Source organism: Lycium ferocissimum, chromosome 5 (assembly GCF_029784015.1).
Source record: "Lycium ferocissimum isolate CSIRO_LF1 chromosome 5, AGI_CSIRO_Lferr_CH_V1, whole genome shotgun sequence".
Lineage (NCBI taxonomy): Eukaryota > Viridiplantae > Streptophyta > Magnoliopsida > Solanales > Solanaceae > Lycium > Lycium ferocissimum.
In genome coordinates this window covers 13,602,527-13,620,798 of record NC_081346.1, presented here as the reverse complement: position 1 = coordinate 13,620,798, position 18,272 = coordinate 13,602,527, and the positions used below count along the sequence as shown (strand labels likewise).

The 18,272-nt window shown below is 33.2% G+C and overlaps 1 protein-coding gene across 3 annotated transcripts; it reads left to right on the top strand.

The window, feature by feature from the left end:
• LOC132056106 (SUMO-activating enzyme subunit 1B-1-like) lies at positions 1-12,408 on the top strand. Of its 3 annotated transcripts, XM_059448169.1 has the most exons (12): positions 3,976-4,068; positions 4,204-4,300; positions 7,813-7,908; positions 8,039-8,090; positions 8,574-8,772; positions 9,755-9,834; positions 9,969-10,085; positions 10,296-10,346; positions 10,880-10,946; positions 11,747-11,850; positions 11,934-12,038; positions 12,112-12,408. In XM_059448169.1, the coding sequence occupies exons 1-12, from the start codon at positions 4,029-4,031 to the stop codon at positions 12,220-12,222; spliced, it is 1,119 nt and encodes a 372-aa protein (XP_059304152.1). In that variant the 5' UTR covers positions 3,976-4,028; the 3' UTR covers positions 12,223-12,408. The 3 variants fall into 3 exon arrangements, with proteins under 3 accessions (XP_059304153.1, XP_059304152.1, XP_059304154.1); XM_059448170.1 differs by lacking the exons at positions 3,976-4,068; positions 4,204-4,300 and adding an exon at positions 1-98; XM_059448171.1 differs by lacking the exons at positions 3,976-4,068; positions 4,204-4,300 and adding an exon at positions 7,628-7,648.
• The last annotated feature ends 5,864 nt before the right edge of the window (positions 12,409-18,272 follow it).

Sequence of the window (18,272 nt, the reverse complement as noted above, 5' to 3'; positions counted from 1 at the left end):
AAGATGTTATTATGTCATGTAGAAGAAGAAGAAGAAGAAGAAGAAATAGCACAAAATGTTGTAACAAGATGTCAAATGCTCATTCCCATGTTTGTCAGGTACTATAATGCCATTTTCGAATAGAAACTCCAGAGTTAGAAAGTTCTACTCCTTCCTTATCTAATCTTTTTGTTGCCTATATTTTTTATATTGGAACTCTTCATTCTACTCATAAAGTCAACAAATTAAAGGAATCCCGATCAATTACAAGTAATTGGGAAAATTACGATCCCAAAAAACTTCATTAACCAAAGTCGTAGAACTTCTAGCTAGATCGTGACTACACCGATTGATATTCCTCCTACTAAAAGAGAACTCTATAACATCCAAGTAATTCTTTAGATATCAAATATTTCGTGCATTTTGCATCTTCCATATTAGTCTTAACTGACCATTTAAAATTTGAACCCACACCTTGTTAGAAAAATAGAAAAATATAATAGAAGAAGAAAATGGCTTTGAGGCATGAATAAATCGACTTTCTTATCACACTGGGTTTGCAATTTAAGATCCAGAGTACTTTTGTCTAACCACCAAAAACAATTCTTCCATAATGCACGATGCGTTTTTTTTCCAGATCATCAAACAAGTAGCCTGTCACCCATATACATTCTCTTGAAGTAGGAATTTGAATTCAAAAATGAAGAGACCGTTACTTTTACAGTCCAATACATTTGAAAGAATGTGACTATTCCAAAATAACGGGACTATTCCAAAATAACGGATCTCTTGATCTTTATCTGCCAAGATATCACCAAATGATTCTCCAAAAATTATTATTGTCAAACCAATACTTTATCCATAACAGTGGTATCCCTTTAATTAAATCCACCATGTGTAGATTTGCAAACCTATACGTGTGTTGCATAATCGAATTGCTAATACGAGCACTTGGAATCAGTGAGTGTCAACAATTGTACAATGCTCTGCTTCAACGTTGAATTCCATCTTAAAATTCAAAATAATGGCAGTGAGGCTGGGACTTCGACTACACATAACATTCTTCGATTATATTTTCCTATTTTTCTAACAATCTTAAAGAGATATTACTAAAAGAAGAAGAAAGTCAATTTATTCACGCCTCAAAGCCATTTCTTCATCGATTATATTTTCCTATTTTTCAAACACACCTTAGCATATGATAATATATGAATTTTGTTCTATCCCTTGAGAAGTGTAATATTCTGCATTAGTGCCTTTCTCGTAGCAACAACTTCAGTAACGATTGGCTTTCCAATAGATTGAATCTGAGAGCCCAAGGCTTGAATGAACGCTGAGGCCTGGGCGTCAACTGCCATCACTCTCATACTTGCAATTCTTGGATTCTTCTACCTGTACGGCTGTATCAATAATCAATAATATCTTATCTTGACATGTTAATCCCATATATATGATACTCCTATTACTTGCAGGATAGCCATTACAATCTAATCATATATGTATCTAGTTACAAGTAAATAAATGCACATAACTTCTTATTAGCATCAGGTAAATTTGTACACCTATGAAATAAAAACATTCCTTTCTTTATACTAGGATTGTTTAGTTAAATCAATGATTTACTCTCTACTTCTTTAATCAGAAATTATGAAAATTAATGACTATTTTCATTTTTTTGCTTACTAATATGTTGTGTTCCTCCAAAGACTGAGAAGGATTTATTTTTCGCAAATGTCTTGTGTTACTCGAGAGTTGTCTTATGCTTTCCACGATTTAATTGTCTCTGTCTAATTTTTCTTTATAATGTTTAGTTTAACTTGTGAATGGAAATTCACTGTAAAATAGCATGTTAAAGAAACACTTAAATTGTTTTTATTATTTTAGTCACAAGCACTTCCAAATATTAAAGATGGTGAACTTACAATTGCTCCCTTTTTCTCAAGTTGTTGACACTTTTATGCTTACCTCCTAGTTAGACTCCACATATTTATACTGCAGCTTCAGGAGGTACCAATAGCCCCTACAAAGAGGAAGAACACATCATGTTTATTTTTAATTGGTGTTTGATAGACACATTCAAGGAGGAAGCGCATTCTATTAAATTTTTTTTCATATTCAGGATTCGAATCAAGACCTTTAATTTAGAATGTGATCTATCCATCTCACCGCAACACATCAAGTTTAGATTTTCCTGATGAATCTTTAAACATTGATAAAACTCTAACAACTTTGTCGACAGATCGAAAAGACAAATTCATTAGGGTTTATCAAGGGTTAATTTGATCCATTTTTGTACTTAAATCAAATTATTTAAGTTTATATGTATTTTTAAAATTAAATAAAAAATATAATTTTTTTTATAAAAAACCATCATAATTACTACTTTCTCGTGTGAAAAATTGGAAAAAAAAGAAAGTCAACGTTAAAATGTAAGTCCAATACTTAATTTAGAAGCAAAGAAGGGTTAAAAGGAGGAAATGAGATGTAACTTTAGTAAAAAGAAGAAAAGAGAAAGAACAGGAAGTAGAATACATTATTTCATCTGCAAATTGCTTCCGAACAGCGTCTCAGTTGCAAACGACTTCAGTTCTTAGGCTTTTCAGTGTAAGCTCTCTTTTCAATACTTGTGTGTATGTCCTTTATTCAGTTTGTTGTTATTTTGAGTATTGCTATTTTCTCCGCCAGCTGCTTTTATGTTCTCAATTTATTTTATTCATTTGAGCAACAAAGTATGCATTTGCTGAATTGTTCAGGTTTCCATGTTATTTGTGGGGGAGTAGTTTGACAAGAAGCTGGATTTTTATGATAAGACGTTAGTCTTGATTAATAATAAACTCACTGATAGCATCAAGAACTCCGTAGTTTAGTACATAGGGGTATGGTGGATGATTGGAACCATTTGACTCTTAACCAAAGTTCTCGTGTACGAGCCCTGAGAATGGAGAACTTCTTGATAGCGACCAGTTTACCTCTTTAGGGCCTATCCAACGTAAATCCAAGTAGTAGGCCCAATAGGTTGCGAATACCGGATGGTTGAATTGAGGTAAGATGCATATGAGACCAACTTCAAAGCCAAAACAATATTTGACACTCTTTCAATTTTGTGTTGCCGCCAACATCACCATTGTGATTTGTGACAGTCATCAGGATCTAAATAGATATTTGGGGCAAGTTCATATTTTTTGTAGAGGATTTTCCAGAGTAAGCCAATCTTCACTTACACTAAAAGGATATATATTATAGTTGATGGCTTTTCATTTTCTTATGCAATAAAATTGTGAGTCATTTGCATTCTAAGTAAATATCACATTTATTACAAAATTGAATTCAATCTAATGAATACCATATTGAATGGACACCATAATCATCCACGTCCATTACTATACATTGAATTGGAGGAGAACTAATTTTCAGAACAAACATGAGTAAGTTGGCTGATGACTTTTTAGCTTTCTAATAGAATTCAAATGGGTTGTTCTTAATTTTTCATTTAATAGAGAATTTCAGGAATTTTAAGGTTTGTCTTAAAGATAATGCTATGTGGGTTTTAACTCAGCATTTATGTTGAGGCTTTTGTTAAGCCATTTAGGCTGCTACGTGGGCTTTGGCAGTATATATTATATTATTATGTATGAAAATGGAGAAAAAAGGCAAAAAAAGATAAATAGAAATGGAAGTCATAGAGAGGTGCCACATCACCTTGTCTATGTCTAGCTTTATATTATATATAGATATAGATATGTATATATATATATAGATATAGATATAGATTTACAAATGACCACTTAGTTCTTTTAGGACGTATTTGAAAGAATGTCCGATCATATTCCTTTGGCCCTTTAAAATGATTGTGTGACTTTTCCACTTCAGTTCCTTGAACATTCCCAATGTCCCAACATTTTTTTTATTTATGAATGGAAATGAATCCATCCCCCTTTTAGGGCTTTTTTTTTTTTTTTTCTGTAACGAGAAAAGAAACCAAAAGCAGTATAAAAAGCCTGTGCAGGTCATCTTTTTGGAACAGGAAAGTTTGAGGACTTACGTACCCAATGCCTGCTAATCCAAAGCAAGAGTATGGCCAAAACCTTGGTGAGTTGTATTTAGTTTAATACTTTAATTAAATATCATCATGATTAGCATACTAATTAAGCTGACTGGAGTTATAGGAGCCCAAACGGATATAAATTAAAATTATTTTATTCATTTGTTTATGTTCGGCTTCAGGTTTGAAGATGTTATTGTGTCACGCAGAAGAAGAAGAAGAAGAAATAGCACAAAATGCTGTAACAAGATGTCAAATGCTCATTCCCATGTTTGTCAGGTACTATAATGCCATTTTCGAATAGAAACTCCAGAGTTAGAAAGTTCTACTCCTTCCTTAATATTCTTTTTTGTTGCATATATTTTTTATACTGGAACTCTTCATTCTACTCATAAAGTCAACAAACTAAAGGAATTCCCAACAAGCTAATTGGGAAAATTATGATCCCAAAAACCTTCATTAACCCAAAGTTCTAGCTAGTTCGTGACTACACTGATTGATATTCCTCCTACTAAAAGAAAACTCTATAACATCCAAGTAATTCTTTAGATATCAAATATTTAGCGCATTTTGCATCTCCCATGTTAGCCTTAACTGACCATTTAACATTTGAACCAACACCTTGTTAAAAAAATAGAAAAATATAATCGAAGAAGAAATATTGGCTTTGAGGCGTGAATAAATTGACTTTCTTATCACACTGATTTTGTAATTTAAGATCCGGAGTACTTTTGTCTAACCACCAAAAACAATTCTTCCACAATGCACGATGCATGTTTTTTTCCGGATCATCAAACAATTAGCCTGTCACCCATATGCATTCTCTTGAATTAGGAATTTAAATCCAAAAATGAAGAGACCGTTACTTTTACAGTCCAATACATTTGAAAGAATGTGACTGTTCCAAAATAACGGGTCTCTTGATCTTTTTCTGCCAAGATATCACCAAATGATTCTCCAAAAATTATTATTGTCAAACCAATCTTTTGACTTTATCCATAACAGTGGTATCCCTTTAATTAAAGGGCAAAGGTTCAAATATACCCCTCTACTTTACTTTACTGGTTAAATATACCCTCCGTTAGCCAAAATCACAAAATGTCTTGCCTCTTGCTAGCCAAAGTTGTTAAATATACCCCTACATGAATGGAAATGTTCAAATAAGATGAAATTAACCATTTAACTTTTTTTTTTTTTTTTAAAAATAAAAAATCATGCTCCATAATTTTAACCCGACCCACAAAATTTACTACTTTTGAGCCCTCAAGAATCCACTAAAAGAATTCAAACATATATTAATGTAAATCATACATTCTTGAAGTATATTCAGACGAAAAAGAAAAACAAGAAGGAGATTCTTGAAATAAATAGTACCTTCATCCCATTTATGTACAATCTTTCGAGCAAGTTCTGATTCATCAAGTGAAGTTGCAGTAGCACTGAAAACAATAAAAACATATATACTTTTTAACAACTGAACACATGGGAAATTTGATTAATCAAGAAGAAAAAAGATGGGTAATTTTATTTTTCTTTGCACAAAAAGAAGGGTAATTTAAAGATGGGATTTTGGGTACCTGCGAGAGTTGAGGTTTTGGAGAATGGATTTAGGGTGAAGGTAAGCTTGATCCGCATCGAATGGTTCCCTAAGAGCATTGGTCAGGTAATTTTGATTGAATTTTTGATTGAAACACCATTCTTGAATTTGTGGGTCGGGTCGGGTTAAAATTATGGGGCATGGTTTTTTTTAAGTTAAATGGTCAATTTCATCTGATTTGGGCATTTTCATCCATGTAGGGGTATATTTAACAACTTTGGCTAACAGAGGGGTATATTTGGGTACTCTGGCTAACGGAAGGTATATTTAATCAATAAAGTAAGTAGAGGGGTATATTTGACCCTTTGCCCTTAATTAAATCCACCATATGTGGATTTGCAAACCTATACGTGTGTTGCAGAATCGAATTGCTAATACGAGCACTTGGAATCAGTGAGTGTCAACAATTTTACAATGCTGCTTCAACGTGAATTCCATCTTAAAATTCAAAATGATGGCAGTGACGGTAGGACTTCGACGACACATAACATTCTTGGATTATATTTTTTTATTTTCTAACAATCTTAAAGAGATATTACTAAAAGAAAAAGAAAGTCAGATTTATTCACGCCTCAAAACCATTTCTTCTTCGATTATATTTTTCTATTTTTCTACCACACCTTAGCATATGATAATATATGAATATTGTTCTATCCCTTGAGAAGTGGATATTCTGCATTAATTGCCTTTCTCATAGCAACAACTTCAGTAATGATTGGCTATCCAGCAGATTGAATCCGAGAGCCCAAGGCTTGAATGAACGCTCAGGCCTGGGCGTCAACTGCCATCACTCTAATACTTGCAATTCTTGGATTCTTTTACCTGCATCAATAATCAATAATATCTTATCTTGACATGTTAATCCCATATACTATATGATACTCCTATTACTTGCAGGATAGCCATTACAATCTAATCATATGTGTATCTAGTTACAAGTAAATAAATGCACATAACTTCTTATTAGCATCAGGTAAATTTTGACACCTATGAAATAAAAACATTCCTTTCTTTATACTAGGATTGTTTAGTTAATATCAACGATTTACTTTCTACTTCTTTAATCAGAAATTATGAAAATTAATGACTATTTTATTTTTTTGCTTACTAATATGTCCTGTTCCTCCAAAGACGGAGAAGGATTTATTTTTCGCAAATGTCATGTGTTACTCGAGAGTTGTCTTACGCTTTAATTTCCACGATTTAATTGTCTAATTTTTCTTTATAATGTTTAATTTAACTTGTGAATGGAAATTCACTGTAAAATAGCATGTCAAAGAAACACTTAAATTGTTTTTATTATTTTAGTCACAAGCACTTCCAAATATTAAAGATGGTGAACTTACAAGTTACAATTGCTCCCTTTTTCTCAAGTTGTTGACACTGTTATGCTTACTTCCTAGTTAGACTCCACATATTTATACTGCAGCTTCAGGAGGTACCAATAGCCCCTACAAAGAGGAAGAACACATCATGTTTATTTTTTAATTTATTTTTAATTGGTGTTTGATAGACACATTCAAAGAGGAAGCACATCCTATCAAATCTTTTTTCATATTCAGGATTTGAATTCAAGACCTTTAGTTTAGGATGAAGGATCCGATCCATCTCACCGCAATATATCAAGTTTAGATTCTCCTGATGAATCCTCCAACGTTGATAAAACTCTTAACAACTTTGTCGACAGATCGAAAAGACAAATTCATTAGGGTTTATCAAGGGTTAATTTGATCCATTTTTGTATTTAATTACTTAAGTTTATAAGTATTTTTAAAATTAAATAAAAAGATATAATTTTTTTATAAAAAACCATCATAATTACTACTTTCTCGTGTGAAAAATTGGAAAAAAAAAAAGTCAACGTTAAAATGTAAGTCCAATACTTAATTTAGAAGCAAAGAAGGGTTAAAAGGAGGAAATGAGATGTAACTTTAGTAAAAAGAAGAAAAGAGAAAGAACAGGAAGTAGAATACATTATTTCATCTGCAAATTGCTTCCGAACAGCGTCTCAGTTGCAAACGACTTCAGTTCTTAGGCTTTTCAGTGTAAGCTCTCTTTTCAATACTTGTGTGTATGTCCTTTATTCAGTTTGTTGTTATTTTGAGTATTGCTATTTTCTCCGCCAGCTGCTTTTATGTTCACAATTTATTTTATTAATTTGAGCAACAAAGTATGCGTTTGCTGAATTGTTCAGGTTGCAAATGGGAACAGAAGGTGAACAATTAACGGAGCAGGAAACTGCCCTTTATGATCGTCAAATTAGGGTTTGGGGAGTTGATGCTCAGAGAAGGTAACAAAAAACATCTGTTTAAACATATAAGTAGACTTTAAAAGAAGAAATTTGTGTACAATCTTTCATTTGGATTTTGGAAAACATCTCTGTCTATTCAATTTGGATTTTAAAGTGTTATTTGCTTCAGGCTCAGCAAATCCAATGTATTTGTCAGTGGACTGAAAGGAACAAGTGTTGAGGTGCCTTTTTGAACTCTTTTTAGGTTAATACATGTTATGAATTCTTTTTATTCATCAACACTCAACAGAAGATATTAACTACTAATTATATTACTCCCTCAGGTTGAAAATAAGTATCCATTTAGCTTTTTTTACACCCCTTAAGAAAACACTAACTCCTAGGAAAAGTAGGTATTTTGACTAAACTACCCTTAGTTAATAAGACTCTTGCCTATTCATTGCCTTGAGTAAATAGGGGAAAATCTGGAAAAATAAAGTTAATTCCTTCTTGTTACAGTATGTAAGTGGACACTTACTTTGAACCAAAATAAAAAAGGCTAAGTTGACACTTATTTTGAACCAGGCTCTAAATTGGTATTGGTATGTGATAATTTAACAAGCTATATAAATATCATATGTCATGGTTATTGGCTAGTTTGTTTCTTATATTTGTTCTAACCTGTTTTTTCTTTGTGTTTTGTTGAATGATCTACCTTTTTTCAGTTCTGTAAGAATATTATTTTAGCTGGAGTAGGTAGTTTAACGCTAAATGATGACCGCTTGGTGACGGGGGAAGAGCTATTATTTGCGAATTTCCTAATTCCCCCCGATGAAGATACTTTCCGGGGAAAGTCTGTTGCTGAGCTTTGTTGTGATTCGTTGAAGGATTTCAACCCTATGGTTTCTGTTTCTGTAAAGAAAGGTTAGAATTCTTTGTGTTCTTTTGATTATAAACTATTCCTTTGCTTCTTTCGTTTAAGTAGTGCAAAATTTTGCATTTCCACTTGTTGCTCCTTGATCTGGACATTGCTTCTTTTGTCATTCTTGATTTGCTGAATGTAGTCTCAAGTTGAATGAGGATGAGAGGAATATAATACAGCAAGGGCTTAAAAGGGAAAACAAGAAAGATGAAAATAACTAAGCATAACAATAAAGTTTTAAAAGCATCATCTGTCAAAAGAATGCAGAGGATATTTTGATAAGTATCCTCAGTCCAAAAGGAAAACTGAGAGTTTCAAAAAAACAATTTTTTTCTGGGTCGAGCTCGTCGCACGGGGCTTGTCTGGTGCGGGTTATCTCCTGTGTGGTTTGCGGGCTATTGCACAGGAGTGGGGTTTACCCTGTCGCACCCGAAGGGTAGCAGCTGCGGGTTCCCTTGTCATCATAAAAAAAAACTTTGCATACTAAGCATTTGAGTCTCTTAAGTCGCTATCGTGGCGCATCAGAAAATTTTAGTCACACAGTGCTTTGAACTTAGGCTCTAGAATCTCTTGACAAACAGCCATAGTCACCTTAATTTGAATCAGCTCAATGTCAACCAAAGAAAATTCTCCGTCTTTGCCTCAATGGTCTGGTTGTGCAGCTAATTGCTTATATTTCAAAGTGATTTTCTTTTCCTGAAAGACAAAGCTGACCACTGCATGAGGTCTGTTATACACCCATGAATTTAAATATCAGTATCAGATAACTCAATCCACCAATTGCAAATCCTATACTACATTTTGTATTGTTTTTTTTTTTTTTTTTATCTATCTCGACTTCCTTGATGTACATACTTTCTGAATTTCATTATTTTGCTGGATACATGTTAAGTAACATTGTCTATTTAATGTCAATAATCAATTTTTATGTTGTCAATGCGGTGGATTTCATTTCTCATGTGACTTATCTGCTATGTTTTTCAGGTGATCTTGCCAATTTTGATGCTGATTTCTTTCAGGAGTTTGATATCGTTGTTGTTAGTTGTTGCTCCCTTTCGACAAAGGTAAAATCATACTTCAATTGTTTGTCAAAATAATATGTTTTAGCTTTTATCTAATAAAATTGATAGATTCTTTTATAACTCTGTCACTAGTAAAATACTTAGTATTGTTGTTTTGATAATGTTTCACCTTGCAGAAATCAGTAAATGCAAAATGTCGCAAGTTGCCAAAGCGTGTTGCATTTTACAGTGTAGAATGCCGAGACTCCTGTGGTGAGATATTTGTTGACTTGCAGAATTACAACTACTGTAAGGTTATAACCCATTCATTTCTTTTTTTGTTCCTCTGTGTTCAGTTGAATTTTATCCTTTTCTCCCCTAGATGTAATCTTTCCCCCCTAATTGATTATAAAGCTAGAATTACTGATCTTTCTTGCCTCTTTGTCTAGTTGGTCTCTATCTTTTTCATGTCAAAAGAAACTAGACTTGACGGGCTTCAGTAAATCCTTCTGTTTCTTTTGCAGAAAAAAGAAGAAGAGACGATTGAATGTGAATTGCAGTATCCAAGTTTTGAGGTATAACTCCATTGAAGCATAAATTAAGAAATAATTTCCTTTTTGTTTAGCCATAATAATGATTTACTGACTTGTTCTACTGTTGAGGTTATTTTAACCTTTTTATTTATAATAGTCTTTTATGGTTAAACATTATTTGATGTCTTTAGTCAGCAGAGGTTTAGTCCTATAGAATTTAAAAACTAAAAAAAAAAATAGATTCTCATTGAGATCAAACTTCTTATATTTGTGACTAGTTTATAACATCTATATCTTAGCATAATGTATGTCATGATTGATAAAAGAACGTTAGTAGTTCCAACAAATAAATGGTATTTTACCATGCATCACAAGTTGCAGTACTAAATTTTTATACAGACTAAAGAATCCTTTTCAAACTCCCCTTAACAAAAATTACACACTAAATAATTCATTAAAACCCTGGTTAACAAGAATATTGAATAAAAAGCTTGATATATCATTACTCGTTCCATAGGGTTTCCTATGTTGCATGAGTATTTTTGCAGTTGGTTGCCCTAAAATTAAATTTTCAGGAAGCCATTGCAGTCCCCTGGAAATCTCTACCCAAGAGAATGTCAAAGCTATACTTTGCAATGAGAGGTAACTAAATTAGTTAGTTTCTTATAATTTCTTGTGCAGTTATGGTGGTGGTGGACTAATACAGTGAATTCTTATTTGGCAGTTACTGAATTTACTTGATATTTTGCATTTAGTAAAAGAAAAAAGAGGCTTATCTAAATCAGAACCTCCATTATAATTTGCTTAATTTCTCAAGATTTTGCTTGTCTTTTAATAAATCAGAATTACAGACAGTGAGGACCAACTGTATGCCTTTGAGAATTAATTACCTATAGAAAATGTTAATCCCCATCCCCTGTCTCTAGGAAATTCCTATAAAAAACTTTTATCTTTGGAAGCAGTAAGTAATGTTAGCCTGGTCATGGATTCCCTCTTACCCAGCCCCCTACACACAAAACTAAAAGCTTTCTCATCCAGGATATGATATTATGAGAAAAGAATAGCTTTGGACATGGCACTCAAATTAGCTAATGATTATTGGCAAGCATGAATATTTTTGAGAAACTTGACAGGGTACTCTCAGAAGTTATGAGTTTTGTATTCTTGACTTTCTTCTCATCATATATTGTTTGTGTTTTATGGAATGATAAATGTCTTAGCTAACTTGTTGTAGTGAATGTAGTAGACTAACGCCAGTTTTGGTTGTGACCCAAAGTTTGGCAGCCTAAACCTGTAATAGTTCAAATGGGGATCTTGTGTGTATTAGTAGTAATAATGGTGACAAAAAAGTGATAGCACGCTCCTTAGATATGTAGGCTGAGTGCAATAATTGACTTTAAGTTGCTTGCCACCTAACTCCTTGACCATGAACATTTTTATAGTTGTAGAAAGGTTTGAAGATCTTGAGGGACGAAATCCTGGAGAAACTTCTGTTGATGACCTTCCAAATGTTCAGAAGTTGAGGAAGGAACTCTGCGAAGCACAAGTATATCTCGATGCAATATGCTCTTGTATATAAGTTTCATTCTTTTCCTCTAGGTCATTAACATATTTGCTTCTTAATTGTAGTGCTTGAACGAAGCTCAGATCCCAGATTCTCTTCTGAAAAGATTGTTAGCAAGTGGAGGTGAATTTCCTCCAGTCTGTGCCATCATAGGAGGAATTCTTGGACAGGTAATTATGCCACTGTCATGTTAGCGGAAACTTGACTTCATTGCTGATGTGTTGAAATTCTCTTCCTCTGCAGGAGGTAATAAAAGCAATATCTGGCAAAGGGGATCCCCTTAAGAACTTTTTCTTCTTTGATGCCATGGATGGTAAAGGGATAATAGAGGACATATCTAATGTCAACAGCTGAGGATTGACCTGTATGGTAAAACCTGTCTTTGAGAAATCCTGATCTTATTTGGTGTCTTTTAGGTAAACATTAGGACTAATCACTGCCAAACTTGTGGAAATTCATTCAGCTTGAGTTCTGATCAGCAAATTTTATGATGTATTTGACACTTGACCATATTTAAGTGCTCATGTTGGGCTAATATTTTGCTCATGCTGGGTATTGTCTCATTTTCAGTTGTCTCTGTTCTCTCCAGATCTCTAGTCACCTTCCATGGCTAGTAATCAAAAGAACGGGTAAATAGCTGATTTGCTGCTTCATGTTCCCATACACAACGAGTTATTCTGAAATGCATGTTTTGTAAATCAATGTTCACTCCAGCAGAGGTGGATCTAAAGCATATCTATGTTTTCACGTAAACCATTCACCTTCGTTAGACCTTGTTTATGTATTAAGAAACTTACTAAAATATAGTTATTTATTTTGAGCTCAATTTTTATTGTATATTAACTTGATGTCACTAAAGGATTTTATAAACTTCAAATTTTGAATCCACCTTTGGACTCAAATCCTCCTTATTCTTGGTTGGACATGATTCCTTCCGCCAGTGTTAATCAAACCAGAATTTCCCAAAAGGAAAAATAAAATAAAATGGTCTATTCAAATTTGATTTACTTTAATTTTATATTAGCATCTCAGAATAAGATATGTTATACTGACATCATTTCAACGGCACCTATTATCTGTGTTCATCATAAGTGACCTGTCAGCAACTCAAGTTTCCACCGAGTATAGTTGTCGTAAACAAGCTACATCTGTTGGAAAACTAACTTTGGTGATTTTCTATTAATCAAATTCGAAAATATGCTACAACTAGTTTTAAATGCGATGTTATTCGAGTCAAACAAAAGTTCATATGAAGAGTGGAAATTTATACGAGCGAAAAGAATGTTAAAAAGTTCAAGGTGAGATTAAAAAGTTCAAGGTGAGATCCAAAAATGAAACTATTGGCTAATAGAGTGGAGGAAATCAATTGTGGAAACTTGGTAGGGTGCCTTTGGGCTTCTTAGTACTATGTATATATACTCTTTCCTTTCAATTTATGTAACATAGTTTGAATTGGTAAGAGTTTAAGAAAAAAATATAAACTTTTAAAACTAGTAGTGTTAAACATGTTGGCTATAAAACTTTTGAAATGTATAGGCTTAAACATGTCATACCATTTGTATTGTAAAAGCTTCACATAAAAGGTATAAAACAAGAAGTGTATAGGAAATTGTTTCCAAATTTAAAAGTGTCATTCCTTTTAAACGTACTTAAAAAAAGTGTCATGCAAATGGGAATGGATAGAGTACTAATTATAGTCCTGAACACGTCGAATCGTGTTATCATGGAGTACTAAATCCAAAAGCCATATTTGATGTGAACCCCAACATAACCAGTGAAATCCTGCAAAGTGGGATCTGCGGAGGGTAGAGTGTGTGTAGATTTTGTCCCTACCTTTGGAAGGTAGAGAGGTTCTTTTTGGTAAATACTCGACACAAGGACAAACAACTCACGACAGTATAAAAAGTCATAGCAAAATACTATAAAAGCATGATAAAACAGTATGAAGAAAAAAGAAGCAGTAACTACCACAAATCAATACGATAATCGAAGTACAAAAAATAACAAAAAGCAGTAGAAATCGAATGACAAGAAACTATAAGAGTAATACTACAACTACTAATATGAATAAATAAGTAGGACAATACACGATTACCTACTCTCCTTCTACCCTAATCTGTGCCCTCCATAACCTCCTATTTAAGGTCATGTCCTGGGTAAGCTGGACCTGCGCCATGTCCTGTCTAATCACCTCTCCCTAATACTTCTTCAGCCTATCCCTCCCTCTCCTAAAATCATCCATAGCCAATCTCTCACACCTCCGCACTGGGGCATCCGTGCATCTCATCTGCACATGTCCAAACCATCTCAGCCTCGCTTCCCGCATCTTATCATCCACCGAGGCCACTCCCCCTTGTCCCGGACAAAATTATCTCTAATTATGTTTTATACAAAATATAATTTGTAATTGATATAGTGCGGAGTATGTGTCATTATTAACGCAAATTAAGTACTATTTTACTGTTCAGAGTGCCGTAATTAAAATTCAACATGACCTCAAAGTCTGTAACATATCAACAGTTAGTAACCTTTTTTTTCAATTATTACATACGGGTAGGGGAAGGGGATGGGGAAATAGAACCTCATCAACAAAGTGAAAGTTCATGCAGCTAACTAATATGAAGCTACTGAGATGCCCGTGTTAGTAACCTTTTAAGCAGCACCAAGAATTATGATTTATAGTATCTAAACATTCTGAAAAGCACGAAATGTTGCGAGTTACTAGCTGAAGCTTTTTGTGCTCGTAGTTACGAGTAAAAAGGATGTAAGTTCTACACATATATATGATGTACAATAGTTCTATTAAAAACAGTTTTACACAACCAAACACTAAGCAAATTTGATTAAACAAGTTACTAAAATGTTATACTCCAAATTAAATAGGTTAAGAGTTTCAGGCTATCATAAACATTTTCTGTACCCCAATTAACTTAGAAAGGTTAGGGATACTATAATGGGGAAATTTCGATAATGTACAATCCAACATACAAAATTACATTTGCATAGCCATATATTTAAATTACACCCGCATAGCCACTTTTTGACGGAGGAAATTTCTTGTTGAGCTACGTACTTACTTAAAAACTAATAAACCTCAGTTCCAAGAAATCATATCTTCTACCAAGATATTTACATCTTTTTCGGGGCGTCCGAAGATTCGATCATTTTTGTATCATTTCTCTTGTCGCCCCTTCCAGTGGGTTTCGAAGATAAAAATCCTTTATTGATTAGCCCATAAACTGATCTATTTTTTTAGAGGGCAAGGCAATATGAATGTTCTATCATGTTCCATCAATACTCTAGAGGGGTTATACGATATATCTGGTGTGGAAGTAGGCCATCCCGATCATGATTTTCCTACCCCCAGAGGGAAAGGTACTTCCCTTTTGGGCCAGTGGTTCAAATCATTTTATCAATATGAGTATCCTATATCGATAAAATATGCTCCCATTTATTTACCCTTTCTCCCCCTTCCTTCGCATCCACGACTCGAGCATCCCTTTGAGTGCATCGTAGAATTTAGGTAATTTAGAAGGACTAAACGTACTGATGAAAGGGAAAACTTAGGAAAGAATAGTGTTGGAGAATCCTTCGTTTGAATCGCTCGCCGCTATTACGGGAATCGCTTTTGCTTTCTTTTCCTCTAGCTACTAAGATGTATACAACATTATACAACAATATACAACTTTATACACCTACTGTAGATAATGTATAAACCTTGTATAAAAGTGTATAATAATGTAGAAGACTAGTATACAAACTTATACAAAAGGTGTTTATACATGAGATATACATAATGTATAAAGGGTGTTTATAGGCTGTATAGTGGTGCTCGTGGTGGAGGAGCTATTCGGGCTCAATGGAGCTCGCCGGAGATGGCGGAGGAAGGAAAAAAACAAGATAACGGATAATAAAATAAAGATGGGCTAAATCGGGTAAATATTTTGCCATAATTGTCATACAGTGTTATTTTCTCTACTATAATTATAGTGACATAGCCAGAAATTCTATTCAAAATAAATAATGCTAATTCTTTTTTATATACAATGGGGATTTAACAAGTTACATAAATACATAAAATTTTCATTTACCTATATGCATAATATATTTTTCTAGTCAAGAAGATTTAATTGAACCCCTTTGTTAGAATATTTGTTTTTGGACTGCAGTAACTTTATTTTACTACTTTTGAATAAACTTTGTTTTACTGTTAGTAATTAGTTAGTTAGAAATATATTCTGCAAGGATATTCTAGGCTAGGTTGGTTGGTTAAAGATATATTCTGCAGAGATATTTTAGGCTAGAGTTTATGATTATCTTTTTATTATCTTTTTTCCCTGTAAATGCAGAGCTAAACATAGCTAAATACTATAATTCCCTTTGACTGCATTGCAGTATATTTTTCTCTCTAAGTATTTTTTTTCTCTGTTATTTACTACGTTTCTTTGTTAAAAAAATCAACAATTCGTATCTAGAGCCATTTTCTTGAGGGACCTGTGAGTGAGATGGATTCTGAAAATAGTTTTTCTCAAATAGCTCCTCTTATCTTTGATGGTGAAAATTATCATCTATGGGCAGTAAGAATGGAGACTTATCTTAAGGCTTTAGATCTTTGGGAAAAGAGGATTATGATGTTCTTTCGCCGCCAAATAATCCCAGCCAAAAAGAAAAGAAAATCAAAAAATCAAAGGCAAAAGCAACTTTGTTTTATTTGGTCGGTTTTTCACAAGAGTTATGCCTCTCAAAACAGCAAAAGAAATTTGGGCATGAAGGTGTTGAATTTAATAAGGGAATTCGAATTGCAAAAGATGAAGGAATCTGAGACCGTCAAAGAGTACTCAAACCGGCTTCTTGGCATTGTTAACAAGGTAAGGTTGTTTGGCACTAAGTTTAAAGATTCAAGAATCGTTGAAAAAATTCTTGCTACGGTGCCTAAAAGATACGAAGTATCCATATATAACTACCTTGGAAAACACAAAAGATAATTACTTTGGCAGAATTGCTAAATACATTGCACAAGAGCGAGAGGAGGTTTATGAGGCAAGATGGTATGGGCAAAGGAGCCTTGATAGCCAACCAATAAATAATTCAAAGAAAAAATTACCCACCTTGCCGACGCATTAAAAGGTCATCCTTTTTATATGTTGGAAGATGGGGAAGATTTGCAAACAAGTCATGACATTTGCAAAAACAAATCTCCAAAATATGAAACGAGATGCACAAGTCGCCAATAAAGAAGAAGAAGACCACTTGTTTGTGGTAGCATGTTTTTCAACCAAGAAATTTGATTTTTGGATGATTGACTGTGGTTGTACAAACCACATGACATAGGACATAAATACTTTTAAAGAGTTTATGTCAATGGAAAACAAGAAAATCGTAATCGGGAATGGTGACTATATTCTTGCAAATGGAAAAGGGACTATTGCAATCAAAACGAGTTCTACAAAAATAATTTGCTTTCTTTATGTGCATATTGATCAAAATATTAAGACTAGGAAAAAGGATTTAAATTTTTATTCATGTCAAAATGTTCTTTGATGCCGCTAAGCAAGAGATTTTACGAGTTAAAATGAGGGATAAAACTTCTCATTTAATCCAACGGAAGATGAACACATCTGCAACACCAAAATGAAAAGGTTATCCAATTACCAAGGAGGAGTGTTAGAATATTTGTTTTTGACCGCATTAACTTTGTTTTACTAATAAAGTTTGTTTTCTTGTTAAAAATTAGTTAGTTAGAAATATATTACAGTTTCTATGGTTGGTTAGTTAAAGATATATTCATATTTTAGGCTAGTATGATTATCCTTTTATTGTTTTTTTCCTATAAATGCAAAAAACATAGCTAAATAATATAATTCCCTTTAATATCAAGATATATTTTTCTCGAGAACAGTTTCATCCACATACCCTACAAAGCTTCGCCACAGGCTACAAACAGATGTTAATTACATTTAACTTCACTACACCTGAACATGAAAAGGTTATCCAATTACATATAGACTCTTCACGTCCTAAATTACATGTTGATATGTTCCGTGATATGCTAGAATCATATGTAGTTAGTTAAAAAGGGAAAAATAAGGGTACAAGAACAGCTTCATCCATATTTCATGTTACTTTTCAGCTACAAAATTGATTGTTATCAGCTATCTATTTTCAAAAAAAAAGAAAAATATATCCAAATGATCATATCCATCCTCACCTCATGTTCTCAGTTAATAAATATGCAATATTATAATTCTTTATTTGAATCACTCTCAATCTTCATAGTTCTATGGATGAATAGTCTTTATCATTCATGCATCCAAGTGTCAACATCCCTTCGCCTAATTTTGAGGGTAAAAATAACTTTTTATGATATATATCGTGTGACACTCTTAATTTCGTCGTATAGATAT

Bases quoted from the DNA above. Each gene is read 5' to 3' on its own strand.
- LOC132056106 (XM_059448169.1), top strand. From the start codon at position 4,029: ATGCCTGCTAATCCAAAGCAAGAGTATGGCCAAAACCTTG. The intron at 10,347-10,879 runs GTATAACTCCAT...TTAAATTTTCAG, and splicing joins TGCAGTATCCAAGTTTTGAG to GAAGCCATTGCAGTCCCCTG. The intron at 12,039-12,111 runs GTAATTATGCCA...CTTCCTCTGCAG, and splicing joins TAGGAGGAATTCTTGGACAG to GAGGTAATAAAAGCAATATC.